A 12,992-nucleotide genomic window follows, 5' to 3' on the forward strand; every position below is an offset into this window, starting at 1 on the left:
TTTTTAAAAATGTATATAAGATTATGTTTTTCCATAAATAAATCTTTAGTTGCGAGTGCGCCTTGTGTCGTCGTCTTCTTACCTTGTCCTTGTCTTTCGGCCCTTGTCTTTTCCCATTATGAACCAACTGGCCCAACTCACCATTTTGTTGTTATATAAATGCTGTATCCCCGGTATCCAAGGCTCTTCTTGCCTGATCGTGTACGCGAGTGGTGGGCGTAGTTTGAATTTTTATTTTTGTCTGCGGGTATTCGCGATCTCGGGCGTGGTTTGAGTTTGTTGTACGCATAACTTGCCGTGACTTTTGTGCATCTCTTGTCCTGTCATAAAAAATTGCCGTGTTAGTAATGGTTTGTTACAAAAAGAGGTGACCGACAACTAAAATTTTAAGTTGACAAATTGCTCCATATGTTGACCAACACAAAATTTGTGAACGCATCTAACCCCGCACTGGGTTGCAGTAGAGTGTTTGAAAACCTTTCTGGTATCTGATTGACGCCATGAATCTGCGTATTTTTAAAAATTTAGTTTTTGCGGAAATTTCTTTACTTTAGTGCTCGCGGTTAGCGGGGCTTTCAATGCGCGTCTTTTAAGAGTACCACCAGTGCCGTCTCGATTAAAAAAAAAAAAGAAAAATCTCTCACGGTCATTCGAACGTTTGCGGGGTTAAATAGTTTATGCAAAGTTGTAGGGCCATGGATTTTGAAAGATGTATGTTTCATTCACTGCCTGATGTGGAAAGCTTATAACGGATCCAGAAAGCGCCAGCTAAACCTACGTGTCAATTAACGGAAAGCAGAACTACCAACATGCCAATACTCGCAATCATGTCTATGTTGAAATAACGGGTAGCCCCGTCAACAACATTGGAAGGTGTACAGTGGCAAAATACAAACGTTCTTCAACCATATATAACTTATTACTAAAAAATATAAAAATAAGTTACGACAAAGAGCCACCCCAACTTTGATAATGAGCATTCTTATTGTGCACGTCACATGCATATACAACGGAACTTCTGAACTCTGACATCTCTGTTTCTTTGCTTTATTGTACAGGCCAGTAAACATGTAGAACACATATTCTTTAAAGTGAAAACATGAACTTGCACAAAATTAGAAAGAGCACAAGTCAAAATAAAATAAATATTGCAAAAATATTGCCGAATGAAAACCCTCTGAACATTTAGAATAGTAGAAAGATAAGGCAACTTGGCATATTCAGGCCAACATTTCAGCCTCCTCAAAGGTAAAATTGTAGCTCACAAGAATAATAATAAAACTTATAATAAAAAATCTAGAAGGAAATGAAACAAGTAATTATATTTATCTTCTAGAAAAACGTTGATTAGGCTTATTAATTTGTTCTACCTATCTGCCCATACTCTCTTTCATTAAAAAATGCCGCAGAAACAACTAGTGTTGGTTGTCTAGGAATGGCGATAGCATGCGTTATGAAACTCACGAAGCAGCTCACAGTGAATACGACGAAGGAGATTTTGAGTAAACAGTTTATTTTATTCATTTTATTTATCAGCTAAATTTACCGGGGAAACTAAACTAGAGCATCGCTCACGTGACGTCAATTTTCTGCTAAATTTAGCGGGGAACCTGATTGGGTGCATAGGTCATATGACGTAAATTTTCCACTAAATTTAGCGGGGAAAATTAATTTTTCCGTAGGTCCATGGATATCAGGTCACGTGACGTCAATTTTCCGCGAAACGTAGCGGGAAACCTAACTAATGCAGGGGTCACGTGACCTCAATTTTTCAGCTATATTCAGCGGGGAACTTGAATTGGTGCATAGAATAAATGACATCAATTTTCTCCGCAAATTCCCGGGGAGACTGAATCGGTGCATATGTTGCACCGACAATTCTCCCTCCAAATTTAGCAGAGAAACTGAATTGGTGCATCGATGACCAGATGTCAATTTTTCCGCTAAATTTAGCGGGAAACATGCATCGGTGCAAAGGTCACGTGACATTGTTTTTCCGCTAAATTTAGCGGGGCACCAGGAACTCCGCCTTCCCTCTGCCTATTGCGTTAGAGGCCACAATACAGATACCTAGATTATAGACAGACTTCTATGACGAATATCATAATGCTACCGCATAAAAACATTCACATTTATATCGTACCGGAAAGGCAAAAACACAAACTAATCTACTTCCTGGCAGTCGACGCATTCGCAAAATTCTTTGTTTACTAGGCATTCTTTCGTTTTTGATGCTGGCACCTGCTCACCTTCTTAAGAAAATTGGGATGCGCATCACGACAAACATTCTAATCAAACTGCTGTGGATTGAATCAGGGTGCGGGAAGAAAACAGCTGCAGCTGCTTTAATGATTTTGCGTGGAGGTTGTTGTTGCAATCCGTCTGTTTGTGAATAGCCTCCTTCTTCCGGCGGAAGACATTCTCGGAGACGTGGTAAAGAAAAACAAGATTCTTGATGGGAACAGTCAAGACACCCTCCTTAAAACTCCAGGATTGAGCGAAAATTACCACTTTGTCATTGTTTTCTGGGTCTACATTGGCGTTTCTGCAAGCCGAACACGACGTTGATTTTTATGATTAATGCTGCGAGGCAGCTTGACATGTAAAATAAATGCTCTCCCTATTCTGATCGGCATCACAAGACCTTTCATCTGGGTCAGCTTTCCAAGTGCCTGCCACCTTCTTCCTGCACCTCTTTAGGAACGGAATAACGGCGATTCGCCAAAAAGAATGCTCGATCCTCGATGGAGTAACTGCTGTGTGTTGCTGCTTTCAAGTATTTTGACACGCTGATAATGCTAAGAGCAATCCTGCACTGTTATGGCCTTGGAATGGAAAGTTTACCCTGACAGCAGGGAAAATATATTAGAAGACCTTCTGAGTGACGCGGCAGTAAGTACAAACTACGGTGAAAGAAACCCATTTAGGCGATGACTCTTTGTCCGACGCGGAGGTCACAATATTTTCGGCGCACCGAGCGCTTCACTCATATGGGGAGAGATGACGCCCAAGTATAGGGTCCCTCCCTAACCGACCGTTCCGGTTGTTTCTCGCAGCGGTGGTCCCGCATTCCCTCGCTCACCGCAGGCAGACCAGCGAAATGCTTCTGAGCAAGTACTAAGCTGTGCCTTTTGGGGTTTTAGACGGCAAAACACGGCAGCAAGCATCGCAGCTGACCGGCCTACCGCCGCCAGCCGCCGTCTCAGCGCAAGTCGCGAGGATCCAGGAAGCTACGCAACATCATCGCGTCACTGCCCCGTCATCGGCAGTGCAGGGCCGTGCAAGTTTCGGCGGACTGCGGTGAGGGCGCCGTTGTTATCTGCAGACGGGGGCATCGAGCATCTCTGGATTCGCCGCCTACTTAAGCACCGATCGCAAGGAGACATGTCGCAGACCAGCGAAATGCTTCTGAGCAAGTACTAAGATGTGCCTTTTGGGGTTTTAGGCGGCGAAACACGGCAGCAAGCATCGCAGCTGACCGGCCTACCGCCGCCAGCCTTCGTCTGAGCGCAAGTCGCGAGGATCCAGGAAGCTACGCAACATCATCGCGTCACTGCCCCGTCATCGGCAGTGCAGGGCCGTGCAAGTTTCGGTGGACTGCGGTGAGGGCGCCGATGTTATCTGCAGACGGGGGCATCGAGCATCTCTGGATTCGCCGCCTCCTTAAGCACCGATCGCAAGGGGACATGTCGCAGACCAGCGAAATGCTTCTGAGCAAGTACTAAGATGTGCCTTTTTGGGTTTTAGGCGGCGAAACACGGCAGCAAGCATCGCAGCTGACCGGCCTACCGCCGCTAGCCGTCGTCTCAGCGCAAGTCGCGAGGATCCAGGAAGCTACGCAACATCATCGCGTCACTGCCCCGTCATTGGCAGTGCAGGGCCGTGCAAGTTTCGGCGGACTGCGGTGCAGGCGCCGTTGTTATCTGCAGACGGGGGCATCGAGTATCACTGGATTCGCCGCCTACTTAAGCACCGATCGCAAGGGGACATGTCGCAGACCAGCGAAATGCTTCTGAGCAAGTACTAAGATGTGCCTTTTTGGGTTTTAGGCGGCGAAACACGGCAGCAAGCATCGCAGCTGACCGGCCTACCGCCGCTAGCCGTCGTTTCAGCGCAAGTCGCGAGGATCCAGGAAGCTACGCAACATCATCGCGTCACTGCCCCGTCATTGGTAGTGCAGGGCCGTGCAAGTTTCGGCGGACTGCGGTGCAGGCGCCGTTGTTATCTGCAGACGGGGGCATCGAGCATCTCTGGATTCGCCGCCTACTTAAGCACCGATCGCAAGGGGACATGTCGCAGACCAGCGAAATGCTTCTGAGCAAGTACTAAGATGTGCCTTTTTGGGTTTTAGGCGGCGAAACACGGCAGCAAGCATCGCAGCTGACCGGCCTACCGCCGCTAGCCGTCGTCTCAGCGCAAGTCGCGAGGATCCAGGAAGCTACGCAACATCATCGCGTCACTGCCCCGTCATTGGCAGTGCAGGGCCGTGCAAGTTTCGGCGGACTGCGGTGCAGGCGCCGTTGTTATCTGCAGACGGGGGCATCGAGCATCTCTGGATTCGCCGCCTACTTAAGCACCGATCGCAAGGGGACACGTCGCAGACCAGCGAAATGCTTCTGAGCAAGTACTAAGCAGTGCCTTTTTGGGTTTTAGGCGGCGAAACACGGCAGCAAGCATCGCAGCTGACCGGCCTACCGCCGCTAGCCGTCGTCTCAGCGCAAGTCGCGAGGATCCAGGAAGCTACGCAACATCATCGCGTCAGTGCCCCGTCATTGGTAGTGCAGGGCCGTGCAAGTTTCGGCGGACTGCGGTGAGGGCGCCGTTGTTATCTGCAGACGGGGGCATCGAGCATCTCTGGATTCGCCGCCTACTTAAGCACCGATCGCAAGGGGACATGTCGCAGACCAGCGAAATGCTTCTGAGCAAGTACTAAGATGTGCCTTTTTGGGTTTTAGGCGGCGAAACACGGCAGCAAGCATCGCAGCTGACCGGCCTACCGCCGCTAGCCGTCGTCTCAGCGCAAGTCGCGAGGATCCAGGAAGCTACGCAACATCATCGCGTCACTGCCCCGTCATTGGCAGTGCAGGGCCGTGCAAGTTTCGGCGGACTGCGGTGAGGGCGCCGTTGTTATCTGCAGACGGGGGCATCGAGCATCTCTGGATTCGCCGCCTACTTAAGCACCGATCGCAAGGGGACACGTCGCAGACCAGCGAAATGCTTCTGAGCAAGTACTAAGCAGTGCCTTTTTGGGTTTTAGGCGGCGAAACACGGCAGCAAGCATCGCAGCTGACCGGCCTACCGCCGCTAGCCGTCGTCTCAGCGCAAGTCGCGAGGATCCAGGAAGCTACGCAACATCATCGCGTCAGTGCCCCGTCATTGGCAGTGCAGGGCCGTGCAAGTTTCGGCGGACTGCGCTGCAGGCGCCGTTGTTATCTGCAGACGGGGGCATCGAGCATCTCTGGATTCGCCGCCTACTTAAGCACCGATCGCAAGGGGACACGTCGCAGACCAGCGAAATGATTCTGAGCAAGTACTAAGCTGTGCCTTTTTGGGTCTTAGGCGGCGAAACACGGCAGCAAGCATCGCAGCTGACCGGCCTACCGCCGCCAGCCGTCGTCTGAGCGCAAGTTGCGAGGATCCAGGAAGCTACGCAACATCATCGCGTCATTGCCCCGTCATTGGCAGTGCAGGGCCGTGCAAGTTTCGGTGGACTGCGGTGCAGGCGCCGTTGTTATCTGCAGACGGGGGCATCGAGCATCTCTGGATTCGCCGCCTACTTAAGCACCGATCGCAAGGGGACACGTCGCAGACCAGCGAAATGCTTCTGAGCAAGTACTAAGCTGTGCCTTTTTGGGTTTTAGGTGGCGAAACACGGCAGCAAGCATCGCAGCTGACCGGCCTACCGCCGCCAGCCGTCGTCTCAGCGCAAGTCGCGAGGATCCAGGAAGCTACGCAACATCATCGCGTCACTGCCCCGTCATTGGCAGTGCAGGGCCGTGCAAGTTTCGGCGGCCTGCGGTGCAGGCGCCGTTGTTACCTGCAGACGGGGGCATCGAGCATCTCTGGATTCGCCGCCTACTTAAGCACCGATCGCAAGGGGACACGTCGCAGACCAGCGAAATGCTTCTGAGCAAGTACTAAGCTGTGCCTTTTTGGGTTTTAGGCGGCGAAACACGGCAGCATGCATCGCAGCTGACCGGCCTACCGCCGCCAGCCGTCGTCTCAGCGCAAGTCGCGAGGATCCAGGAAGCTACGCAACATCATCGCGTCACTGCCCCGTCATCGGCAGTGCAGGGCCGTGCAAGTTTCGGCGGACTCCGGTGCAGGCGCCGCTGTTATCTGCAGACGGGGGCATCGAGCATCTCTGGATTCGCCGCCTACTTAAGCACCGATCGCAAGGGGACACGTCGCAGACCAGCGAAGTGCTTCTGAGCAAGTACTAAGCTGTGCCTTTCTGGGTTTTAGGCGGCGAAACACGGCAGCATGCATCGCAGCTGACCGGCCTACCGCCGCCAGCCGTCGTCTCAGCGCAAGTCGCGAGGATCCAGGAAGCTACGCAACATCATCGCGTCACTGCCCCGTCATTGGCAGTGCAGGGCCGTGCAAGTTTCGGCGGACTGCGGTGCAGGCGCCGTTGTTATCTGCAGACGGGGGCATCGAGCATCTCTGGATTCGCCGCCTACTTAAGCACCGATCGCAAGGGGACACGTCGCAGACCAGCGAAGTGCTTCTGAGCAAGTACTAAGCTGTGCCTTTTTGGGTTTTAGGCGGCGAAACACGGCAGCATGCATCGCAGCTGACCGGCCTACCGCCGCCAGCCGTCGTCTCAGCGCAAGTCGCGAGGATCCAGGAAGCTACGCAACATCATCGCGTCACTGCCCCGTCATTGGCAGTGCAGGGCCGTGCAAGTTTCGGCGGACTGCGGTGCAGGCGCCGTTGTTATCTGCAGACGGGGGCATCGAGCATCTCTGGATTCGCCGCCTACTTAAGCACCGATCGCAAGGGGACACGTCGCAGACCAGCGAAGTGCTTCTGAGCAAGTACTAAGCTGTGCCTTTTTGGGTTTTAGGCGGCGAAACACGGCAGCATGCATCGCAGCTGACCGGCCTACCGCCGCCAGCCGTCGTCTCAGCGCAAGTCGCGAGGATCCAGGAAGCTACGCAACATCATCGCGTCACTGCCCCGTCATCGGCAGTGCAGGGCCGTGCAAGTTTCGGCGGACTGCGGTGCAGGCGCCGTTGTTATCTGCAGACGGGGGCATCGAGCATCTCTGGATTCGCCGCCTACTTAAGCACCGATCGCAAGGGGACACGTCGCAGACCAGCGAAATGCTTCTGAGCAAGTACTAAGCTGTGCCTTTTTGGGTTTTAGGCGGCGAAACACGGCAGCATGCATCGCAGCTGACCGGCCTACCGCCGCCAGCCGTCGTCTCAGCGCAAGTCGCGAGGATCCAGGAAGCTACGCAACATCATCGCGTCACTGCCCCGTCATCGGCAGTGCAGGGCCGTGCAAGTTTCGGCGGACTGCGGTGCAGGAGCCGTTGTTATCTGCAGACGGGGGCATCGAGCATCTCTGGATTCGCCGCCTACTTAAGCACCGATCGCAAGGGGACACGTCGCAGACCAGCGAAATGCTTCTGAGCAAGTACTAAGCTGTGCCTTTTTGGGTTTTAGGCGGCGAAACACGGCAGCATGCATCGCAGCTGACCGGCCTACCGCCGCCAGCCGTCGTCTCAGCGCAAGTCGCGAGGATCCAGGAAGCTACGCAACATCATCGCGTCACTGCCCCGTCATCGGCAGTGCAGGGCCGTGCAAGTTTCGGCGGACTGCGGTGCAGGCGCCGTTGTTATCTGCAGACGGGGGCATCGATCATCGCTGGATTCGCCGCCTACTTAAGCACCGATCGCAAGGGGACACGTCGCAGACCAGCGAAATGCTTGTGAGCAAGTACTAAGATGTGCCTTTTTGGGTTTTAGGTGGCGAAACGCGGCAGCAAGCAACGCAGCTGACCGGCCTACCGCCGCTAGCCGTCGTCTCAGCGCAAGTTGCGAGGATCCAGGAAGCTACGCAACATCATCGCGTCACTGCCCCGTCATCGGCAGTGCAGGGCCGTGCAAGTTTCGGCGGACTGCGGTGCAGGCGCCGTTGTTATCTGCAGACGGGGGCATCGAGCATCTCTGGATTCGCCGCCTACTTAAGCACCGATCGCAAGGGGACACGTCGCAGACCAGCGAAGTGCTTCTGAGCCAGTACTAAGCTGTGCCTTTTTGGGTTTTAGGTAAGCTTGCATTCATCCTTCTGCATTCCGCGGGAGTGTACAAATTGCATTTCGCTGGTCTGCCCCTTTATCCGCTATTTTGTCCGCCACGGCCATGCATAGTGAATGCATCGCGTGTCTTAAGTCTTTGCCGCTGGATGGTATTGTTTTGGCATGTTCAGAGTGTCAGCACGCCTATCATACTGGAAAGTGCTCAGGTGTGACCAGAAAGGCTCTGATGGCTCTGTCGCCAGAGAGGCGTACCGCATGGAAGTGCAATACATGCACACTCCATGCAGCCCGTCAGTCCACCATGGTTGACGACCAACAGACGCCAGATGGGGGGTCGCCGACACAGCCTGCGTCACTGAGCACTCGCGAGAGGAATCTGGACAAGATAGTAGCTCAAAATGACGACATTAGCAAGCGACTCATGGACGTCTTGGGCAGAATAGAATCTATTGAAAAAGCGTTGGAGACTCAGACTGGTAAAGGCGGTACTATATTTGCGAAGTTAGATCACCACGGGAAAACAGTCGACGCAATAGGCACCGCCATGAACCACCTGTCAGCAAAGTATGATGAAGTTCTGCGAAGATTAGACACACAAAGCGCTACAATAACAGAACTAACAAAGAGGACGGGCGAACTAGAAGCAAGGGTGGCGGAGCAGGATGTTCAAATTCGAGACCTGAAAACAGCAGTAGATAACGCAGAACAGTACTCCAGGCGGAAAAACGTAGAGATCCATGGAATCGTACAGCAACCCAACGAGAATGTATTAGGCGTTCTCAAATACCTAGTTGCCAAACTCGACCTTCCGCAACCAGGCACAGAGGACATTGAGGCTGCCCACCGACTTAGGTCGAGGGAAAGGAAAATACCACCGGTTCTTATCGGGTTTGCGGAAAGAAAAACGAGGGACCTGTGGATGACGAAGCGAGTGACACTAAGAAATGAAAATATTTACATTAACGATAATTTAACCAAAACACTGAAAGGTCTACTTTGGCAAACTAGGGAATGTGCAAGAGCAAAGGCGTACAAGTTTGTGTGGATGAGAAATGGCAAGATTTTCGTACGGCAGAAAGAAGGCGCTGGTGCCATCCGTATCGAAAGTGGAAGAGATTTAACTAAACTAACGTAGCAATGGAGAACACTTTCGACTCCATACGCGAATGGGACCTTTATAGGGCGCGAGTGCAGACGGAGAGTAGCTGCAGTAATGTAGAGCTTAGACTTCTGCATGTAAATGTGCGAAGCTTGCGCAGGCATTGGGACGGACTTTTAGTTTTATTATCTGGAAGACTGGCATCGCTGGATGTATTAATATTGAGCGAAATTAGTGTGGACGAAAAAGCGTGTTCGTAATTGACGTTAGCTGGTTTCAACTCATATTGTCTGTGTCGTGAAGAAAAAAGGGGAGGTGGTTTATTGATGTTTGTAAAAAATAATTGGTTTTCAGATAGGATAAACGTATCCATGGTCCACGCAAAAGTTTGCGCAGTCTCGATTCACAAATCTTCGTCTTCATATATTGTGTGCGCGGTTTATCGACCGCCTCATTTAAACATAAACATGTTCTGTGAGGAATTTTCTGTCCTATTTCGCTAATTCGATAACAACCATCATATTCTACTAGCTGGTTATTTCAATATTGATATTTCGGACGAAACAAAATACGGAGTTTCTAATTATTTAGATGTTCTTTCTTCCTTTCCTCTAGAGAACGTAATACTAGATTACAAGAGCGAAGAATATTACGGTTGTAAGATAACTAAGTCATGTATTGATCATATAACAACTTGACTTGGAAATGTGACATTGGTTCCTGCAGTGATTAAAAAAAAAGTCGCGGATCATTATTGTATAGCTCTTGCAGTATTAGTGGAAAACCCAGCCAATTACACGTCCAGCCGTACAGTGCTTAAAACAGTCTTAGATGATAAAAAGATAGACCGTCTGATTAGCGCGTATGATTAGAATTCATTGGGAATGTATGATCATATCACCACTTACAATTTGCTCGTAAATAGATTTAAAGAGATTTATAAAACCTCTTCCACGTTTAAAAAGATAAAGAAGAAAACCAGGAAATATGTGGATTAATGAGGATATTTTAGAACTCTGTCATCAAAAAGAGAAATTATGGCAAAGATGCAAGCAAAATCCCAATGATAAAAATCTTAAAAATGAATTTCGTGCACTCAGAAATAAAGTAACAGCTAGAATTCGATTGTCGAAGAAGAAGCATTACTTAAACGAATTTGCTTCAGGAGAAAGGAAAACATGGGATCTCGTAAATGAGTTAATTGGCAGAAAAAGAAAAAAATAACATTGACGATACAATAAGAAATATTTTCCCAGTATAGAAAACTACACGGAAGTCGTCCAGTCCTTCAATAGCAGTTTTGTTAGTACCGTAAAAGCCTTAAAGCAGAATATATTGCCGCATGTGGGAAAAAATTAAGCTGATCAGATCGGCTGCTTAAATTCGGCACACTTAGCAGAGCCACACGAACAAGAATTGTTCGATATTATCAACTCAATGTCAATTACAAAGGTACCGGGGATAGATGAAATTCGTGTACGAGATTTAAAGTATAACTATCCAAAGTTAAAACTAATGCTACTTAAAATCATCAACGGCTGTTTGACAACGGGTGAAATTCCAGAAGGGCGAAAAGTATCAATAGTAAGGCCGCTTTATAAAAATGGTAATAAGAAAGAAGTTGGAAATTATAGACCCATGTGATTGCTCACATCCTAGAGAAATGGGTTCAAAAATGCATGAATGGATTTTGCGACAAATGTTCGTTATTAATTGACGCGCAGTATGGCTTTCGAAAACAAAGAAGTACGATTTCACTTCTAGAAGATTTCTACAACTGTGTACATGAGACACTTGAAAATAATAAGATAGCGCTTGCCTTGTTTGTGAATTTATCTAAAGCATTCGACACACTCGACCACAAAATTATATTACACAAATTCGAAGAGCACGGATTTAGAGGTCATTTTAACAGATTTTTTACAAACTACTTTACAGACCGATTTCAAATGGTCAAAATTAGTCACAACACAAGTGAAAAAGTAGGAATCGAATGTGGGGTGCCGCTGGGCAGCACCTTAGGCCCCTTGCTTTATAATATTATTGTAAACGACCTATGGTTACCATACCGTTGCAGTCTAGAATGTTTCAGTATGCCGACGATACCGTTTTATTATTACTACATTATGACTACGAGCAAGCGGTTCCTCTTTTTCAGAGTGAGATAAACATATTCTCAAGTAACGAAATTTCTCTAAATACCAAAAAAAACTAAGCTAGTATGTTCCTGTAACCCTCATAAGCGCATTGAACTTAAGACAAACATATATCTCCACCTTCATGAGCAAGATCAGTCAATCTGCAGATGTAAGCCATTACCATATCAGTCTTCAGTCAAATATTTAGGTATACTTTTTGATGAGCACGTACTTCGGAAACAGCAGTTAGAACGTATTACTAGAAGGCTCCGTTTAGTATCCGCGTATATATACAAACTAAAAAGTGCATGCTGTGTAAAATTACGGCAGTCTATTTTCAGAGCTCTAGGGGAGTCAATCTTACGGTATGGAATAAAGATATACGGGAATTGTTCAGGGTACAAAAGAAAGGGAATTGATAGGGTCATAAAGCATATTGCGAATAACGTTTCATATGGTTCAGTCCATGATGGCTTAGAATTGGAAGAAAAAATGAAGGCACTAGGCATACTCTCATTCGATCAATTTGATAAATATGTAGCAATAACAAGTAATTATTATAAAAATGATTTCAAATACGAGGTTAAGAAAAGAAATCTAAGGCGTACAGAGAGATTTATGTTGCCGAAAGTTCTAACAAATTATTGTAAAAAAGGAAATATTACATCCCTGCATTATTTAACGCGTTGCCTGAAACTTTAAGTAATTTAACATCCCTTCGCGCGGTGAAACTAAAAGTCAAAGAGTGGTGTCAAACGCTCGCTGGTGTTACCTGTAGATAAAAAGTTGTAATCGTTTGCATAGTGCACAGTTCTTCCTTATGTGTAATGATGTATGCAGTGTTTTGTTGGCTGCCTAGACCCACACACAAGCATTTCCGTTTTCGTGGGCCAGTACGCTATCTTGTGTAAAATATTTCTTTTCAGCAAAAAAAGTATTATTATTATTATTATTGTACCTCATCACCGCCACGCCGCACCAAGTTGCCAGAGTTTGTAAATCTGTGCTCTCTTCCTTCTTCTTGTTCGGGCTAAGGCTTGCCTTCGTGTACGATGACGGCATCTGTGATCGACACAGCAACAAAGCAAAGCACAAGGTTAGCCACTGGCCGGACACCATCATCCCACTACCATACCGCGAAAAAGGCGAGTACGCTTCGCCGCCAACAACGTGGCCGGGGAGGAGAGACCTCATACCGCAGCGCCCTCCGCGGCGGCACGGAACTAACAACTTCTAGCTCGATGCTAGCTCCGAACACGATCTGTTCACTCCTTCCCCGCGGGAAAAGCAGCCAGTGGCATTACCTAAATGTGTCTATTCCACCGTGGTACAAACACATCCCTCTCCATGACGAAGGATGTTCTGTAGAGCAAAGATAATGCTTTGCTGAGCAGCACGCCTTTCTACACTGATTTCCACACACTATCCTCGATATCACCCTCTGGAACATGTTCATAAAGGATTCTAGAAGCGCATCAGCCTCGTCT

At 48.7% G+C, this 12,992-nt stretch overlaps 1 protein-coding gene across 1 annotated transcript; it reads left to right on the forward strand.

Moving 5' to 3' along the window:
• Nucleotides 1-8,569: 8,569 nt before the first annotated feature.
• On the forward strand, nucleotides 8,570-9,337 carry LOC121836328 (the record flags this gene model as incomplete). Its single annotated transcript, XM_042291201.1, has 1 exon — nucleotides 8,570-9,337. A coding segment is annotated over exon 1 (768 nt), but the record flags the coding sequence as incomplete, so codon positions are not given.
• Nucleotides 9,338-12,992: the final 3,655 nt, after the last annotated feature.

This window comes from Ixodes scapularis, unplaced genomic scaffold (genome assembly GCF_016920785.2).
Source record: "Ixodes scapularis isolate PalLabHiFi unplaced genomic scaffold, ASM1692078v2 PGA_scaffold28__5_contigs__length_5199819, whole genome shotgun sequence".
NCBI classification, from domain to species: Eukaryota; Metazoa; Arthropoda; class Arachnida; order Ixodida; family Ixodidae; genus Ixodes; species Ixodes scapularis.